Source organism: Primulina huaijiensis, chromosome 9 (genome assembly GCF_012295235.1).
Source record: "Primulina huaijiensis isolate GDHJ02 chromosome 9, ASM1229523v2, whole genome shotgun sequence".
NCBI lineage: Eukaryota > Viridiplantae > Streptophyta > Magnoliopsida > Lamiales > Gesneriaceae > Primulina > Primulina huaijiensis.
The window spans coordinates 15426659-15432800 of record NC_133314.1 but is presented as its reverse complement, the minus strand read 5'-3'; the positions used below and the strand labels follow the sequence as shown (position 1 = coordinate 15432800).

Genomic DNA, 6142 nt, shown 5'->3' with positions numbered 1-6142 from the left:
ATTTAAAAACCGATGCACCATGGACCAAGCCACCAAAAGGGCGACTTAGTCACGTATTAGACATGCTAGGGAAGGGATCTAACCATGGCTATAGGCCTTAGGGCAGCCATGATCAGATTCATATCCCTTTGACAGCAAAAACTGAAATTTCGAAACTCAAATGGACACAAATGGGGAGTTGCTGTCATTCCTTGATTTCCAGCGTGCATGGGGTTAAATGAATGGACCAACATGGCCCTAATGCATCCTATTACATGCCTAGCAACCGTCTTGGGAGCCTGGAATCGAACCAATACCTGAAACCATCAAAACAAATGAAACCGTGAAGAGCATCATGAAGCCCGAAAATCTGCATCTTTTATTTTCTGAAAATTCTTGATAGATTTCGGTTTTTGCATGGAAATGATGATCATGTAATGTTAAATAATGATAATAGGACTTGATTGAAGAGTCAAGAAAGAACATATGCATGCCTGGTTTCGTTTGAAAGAAAAACGAAAAGAACGAGACGATCCGGCGCGGAGTAGGTGGAGCGTTTTCTTTTCTTGCTTGCTACTCGATTTTCTCTCCTAATTCTTGCTAGGATGCTCACGACTTTTAGCTCTTAATTTCTCTCAGATTTCGGTGATGGGGAGGGGAAGAAATGGTGGTTAGGGGAATGAGGGAGATAGGTGCAAAATATAGGGAAAAATGCAAGACCAAGTCTACTTTTTTTTGAATTTTGAATTTTGGTTTGATATCAAATATTTGTTGGGTGTTTTGTTGGAGGCTAGGTGGCCGATTTACTCATGAAGTCTAGACTAGGATAATGCTTAATAGTTAATTAATTAAGGTTGCTAAATAAATAAAAAGGTTAGCATGCTAAAATAATAAAGAATGGGTCAAAGATGATGAGTTGGCAAGGCATTGCTTAATCATCTAGGGACCGAAATTTGGTAATTAAATGGAGGGGAATTGTTGCTTATTTAGTAAATTTTTATCCCTTAAAAGCCTTACCTATCTTTTAAATAATTTAGTGAATTAACCCCTTAATTATTGGAACTTAAATGAACTAATTTTCTACTCACCTCAAGTAACTTAAATAATTCCTTAAACTCCCTTTTTAACTTAAATGAACTTACTTGCTAGCTAAAATAAATTCTGGAAAAGTTTCGTGAATCTTAAATTTTATCTCTAAACTCCAACTCCTGTCCGGCCTCACTGAAATAACTGAAATGATAAAAAAATTAAACTACTACTTAAAATAATTAAATTTAGAAACTCATGCAATAAAAATAATTTTAATTTAAATACTAGAATTATGCATTACTTATACGTAGTCTAAGTTACGGGTTCTACAGGTAGAGTATCAGGAGAGTATTTTGTGAAATACTCAGTAGGTGGAGGCCGATCGATCATGACAAATAACGAAGGTACATATATATTTATACAATTAGAAAGATAAACACGTCAAAATCATAACAAATGAAACAAATGACTCTACAATCATATTATTTTCTATGGTTAACTAATCAACCCCTAATTATTCATCCAGAGTTTTTCAGCACACATGGATTCCAAGAGAAATATGATATCGATGTCCAAAAAATTCATTCTACTGAAAATGTAGCTGATTTGTTTACAAAATCATTGCTAATGTCGATATTCAAGAAATTGTTGCATAAATAAAGATAAATCTATTAAAGAATTTTAGATGATTGAAGTTTCAGTATTTCTTCATTGATTTTTATTGATAAGTTTTTAGCGAGGCAGAACTGGATTATTCATCAATCATATAAGAGAATATGTCATATAAAGATGATATTTAGATGCACTACTGAATTATCCATCAATCATATAAGGGAGTTTGGATAAATTGATCCACAAATAATAAATGTTTAAAACGAAGGTAATTTGATATAGATATTGATTATATGTTGTACGTAAACCCACGTTTTTTGAGTGGACGTGAATTCTCTAATTCTCTAAGAAAAAAAAAGAGAAATTTGCATTGTTGACTGCCATTTATTTATTATTATTATTATTATTATTACTCCACCAAATGTCTTTGAAATCATTCATCGCAAAAACTTTCCCCAGATCGAGTCAAATTTGCAGATCCCACACTATACACTCAAACAACAGATCAATCCATGGCCGCGACTCTTTCTTGCAGCTGCATCAACTTTGCCGTCTCTTCCGACAAAGATCAGAGGTTTCTCTCCATTAACAGCCCACCTTCGACCCAATTAACAGCAGCATCGGCTCATGTTACGCAATACAAAAAAGCGGAAGGAACTTCCGTAGGAAGAAGAAGAAAGAATGGATCGAAGAGGTTCAGCTTGGATTCAACTACAGGTGAAGTCTGAAACTTAATCATGAATTTGTATAATGATTATTTTTCTTGTTTTTTTGGTTGCAGGGATTTTGTAGTCAAGAGCGCCGATCCGGAAACGGTGGCTGCTACGACGGATCTGATGTCTACTTTCTCGCTTCCTGCCATTCCGGGATTCTCGCTTTCTGCGGACAATCCATGGTGATTAAGCTAAACTTTAGGATAAGATTTACATAAATTATTTTTTAATATATATAAAATAATTTGAAATGCTTAATTATATTTTTATGTAAACATAAACAAAAATTATAACAAAAACATAGCATTTGCCTCACTTTATTTTCTAATTTTTTTTAAAAAAAGCTTAATCTTTTACTTATGATTTTTTGGCTTCGTCAAACATGGAGCATGGATGAATTTTTTTTTTAATTATTTTTCAATATCCCATGAAGAAATTGTAATATAAAAACAAGTTAATGTTTAATATTTTTAGTATTTTTTATAAATTATTTTAAAAAAAAAATTGTTTTTGGATCTCTAATCTTAATTTAATACATTTTTTAAATTCTCAACTTTTCGAAAAGGTTCTCTCTTCAAAAAGTTTATAAATTTGGCCAGCTACTAATTAGATCTATAACTTTAAAAAATTTTATATTTTGTAGGGTTTCTTTGGATTTTTTTTTTGGAAAGATTTTTTTTTTTAAAAAATAATTTTTTACTATAGTATAATTATTTTTATAAAAAATCATTTTATTGGCTTCCATAATTGCACTTGCTAATTTCTTGGAGTAAATAATATTGGTAGGTGGGCTGCAATTGCTGGATTGGCTGTAACAATACCTATCGTTTTACAAAGAATAATGACAGTGACAAGTAAGTATGAATCCAAAAAAAATTTAAATTTCAATTAATATCAATAATAAATAATAAATTTATAAATAATAGTATAAATACTCGTATTATTTTTTTTATGTAGAATACTCGTATTAAAAGAATATTGATTGTAATAGTAGAAACTCCTATTTATTGCAATCCAATTTAAACATAGTTTATTAATGTTACTGAAATGAAATGAACTCGGGCAGAGGAGGTTGATGTGGTGGCGCACACAGTCGAAAAAATAGCTGAATCGGTGGACAAGGCCACCGAAGAAATCGAGGCGGCGCTCCCCGAAGGCGGACTCAAGAAAATGGTTAATATGGTGGAAGATTTGGCTGAAGAAACCGTAAAGGATGCTCAAAAGGTCCAAAACATAATGCACAAGGTTCGTATATTCATGCCAATATTTTAGATATTTCATAGCATAGATTTAGTTTGAATCTATATATATATATATATGAGCATAAATGAATTGAAACTATGAGATGCGATAAAACATTGAAAATTATACATCAATGACAGTGCTCATATAAGTGTACAGATATCTAACGTATCAAAATTATATTTATAAAAATTATATCAAAATTATATCTATATATAATGTTATATATAAAAATTATATCAAAATTATATCTATATATAATGTTATATATAATTTTCAATGTTTTATCACATCTCATAGTTTCACTTCATTTATGTTGTTTGGTTCACGTCATTATATATATATATCCAATCTTATCTCATGTTTGATGCACCATATTATTTATTCATCTATCATTGATGTATCTCACACCAATCAAATCATCAATCATTTATCTCACATCAATCAAATCATTAATTTAAATTACAAAATAAATAATATTATAAATATTTTATTAATATTTTCGAAAAGACAAAACGATAATATCATATTATCTCAAATTAATCAATCAAATCAAACATTATATTAACTATCTTTTTATATATTTTATTAAAGAATATTACTTTATCTTCATATTATTTGTCTTATATCGCGAACCAAACGGTACTTATGTGTATATATATATAATTAATTTTGATATATGTGAGACACCGATGATAAGTTATCAACATATTAGATGTATAATTTTTCAATATTTCATCATATCCAATAGATACGAGTTATCTAATTGATATTTACATAATTGTATGTGATCAAAATTATATACATATATATTTAAAATTTAATTTAATTTAATTTATTAATAAAAATAGCACGGAAAAATAGCTATTAATATGTTGGATGGAAGTTTGGTGGCGATCATAATTTCGATGATAAGCAAGTGGGGACCGCGAGAACTTAATAATTCATACTACCAATAATAATAATAATAATAATAATAATAATAATAATAATAATAATAAATATGGGAAGTAGTTCACATACATTTGCACGTGCTCATCCCCTTTTCGAAGGGTGGGGGCGGCACATTTATACGAATTTTTTGAGATTCTTTTTCAAATATTAGCACGTAATATTTGATCGGATTTATATCATTATTAGAGCTTTTATGCATATTTTTATATGCTATTCTTTGTATATAAACCTTAAAATTGAATTTAAAAAATTAGATAGAAATCTTATTGAAAACCAGTTATCAATCTTATTGAAAACCATTTATCATAGAGTAAGCCTCTTTTAAGACGAATCTTTACCTGTGAGACGGTTCAACCCAATCGATATTCACAATAAAAAGTAATACTCTTAGCATAAAAAGTAAATAATTTTTTATAAATGACCCAAATAAGAGATCCGTATCACAAATCGCAAGTTTTTTTTTTTATCATATGTATGATATTTTAAATTTTTTTTATGATTATGATTAATTATTTTTCAACATAAAAATTATTATNGCAAGTTTTTTTTTATGATTATGATTAATTATTTTTCAACATAAAAATTATTATAATTCAGAATAATTATTTATGTAGAGTGGAGGAAATATGGTAAAACACTTGGGGCCTTACCATAGACCAAGTTTTGTCGGTCTAGCATACTCATCTTTGATGTAGTTGGTAATATATTATTATAGAATAATAAAACATATGTCAGTGTTTTTTTAAAAAAAAAATAGCAAGGGGCCTATTAGTAATAAATTTACACACCATTGCTTTTTTTTTTTTTTTTTTTTTTTTTGGTTTATTGGTGTTGTTTAATTGTTTTATTCGCTACAATTAAATTTTTATTTATGATCTGCAAAAACCAATTTTGAGACCTAAGTTTTTTAAAAATTTTGAGGGTTTGAACTGCTCTAATGAAAACAGATTCGCAAAAAAAATTAAAATAAAGAAAAATAATTATGATTTGTCGAAGAAATAGATGAAATCAAGAAAAAACGAAAGAATTGTGAAATAATAGTTCGGGACCAAGAAATGGAAAAATGAGAATTCTATGGATTGGCGATGAATGTAAGACATCTTTGGTGCATGGAATATCAATGTTTCATGACCTTTTTAACTGTTTACGGTATAATATATAACAATTTAATTTAATAAAATAAAGTAAAAAAGAAAAATAATATCTGAAAGTAATGTTTCACGCCTCTTGAAGAGATGCGACTTGGAAATTTGCGATGGCGTGACTTGCATAATATATATATTTTTTAAATGCAAGTCACCCCAAATGAGATGACTTGACTTATATAATATATATTTTTTAAAAAATATATATTTTTTTAAATGCAATTATCGTCAAATGAGATTGCTTGACTTGCATAATATATATATATATTTTAAAAGCAAGTCACGCCATATAATTTGGCGTGACTTGGTAAATTTTATTTTTAAAACAAGAAATTCACGCCAATTGAATAGGCGTGACTTTTTTAAATTTTTTTGTTCGACGATAGTGGGTGAGAAAAAAAATTAAATATTTGAATGTATAAGTTATGTATATTGAATAAAAGTAAATCTATTTGTTATAAATTTTAA

The 6142-nt window shown here is 28.6% G+C and overlaps 1 protein-coding gene across 1 annotated transcript in view; it reads left to right on the top strand.

Moving 5' to 3' along the window:
* Window positions 1-2025: 2025 nt before the first annotated feature.
* Window positions 2026-6142, top strand: part of LOC140984833 (uncharacterized) — a 9977-nt gene continuing 5860 nt past the window's right edge. Inside the window, exons 1-4 of the mRNA XM_073452485.1 lie at window positions 2026-2314; window positions 2402-2515; window positions 3120-3187; window positions 3400-3578. Of these exons, the coding sequence (XP_073308586.1) occupies window positions 2133-2314; window positions 2402-2515; window positions 3120-3187; window positions 3400-3578 (543 nt within the window). The 5' untranslated portion in view covers window positions 2026-2132. The remainder of the gene's footprint in view (window positions 2315-2401; window positions 2516-3119; window positions 3188-3399; window positions 3579-6142) is intronic.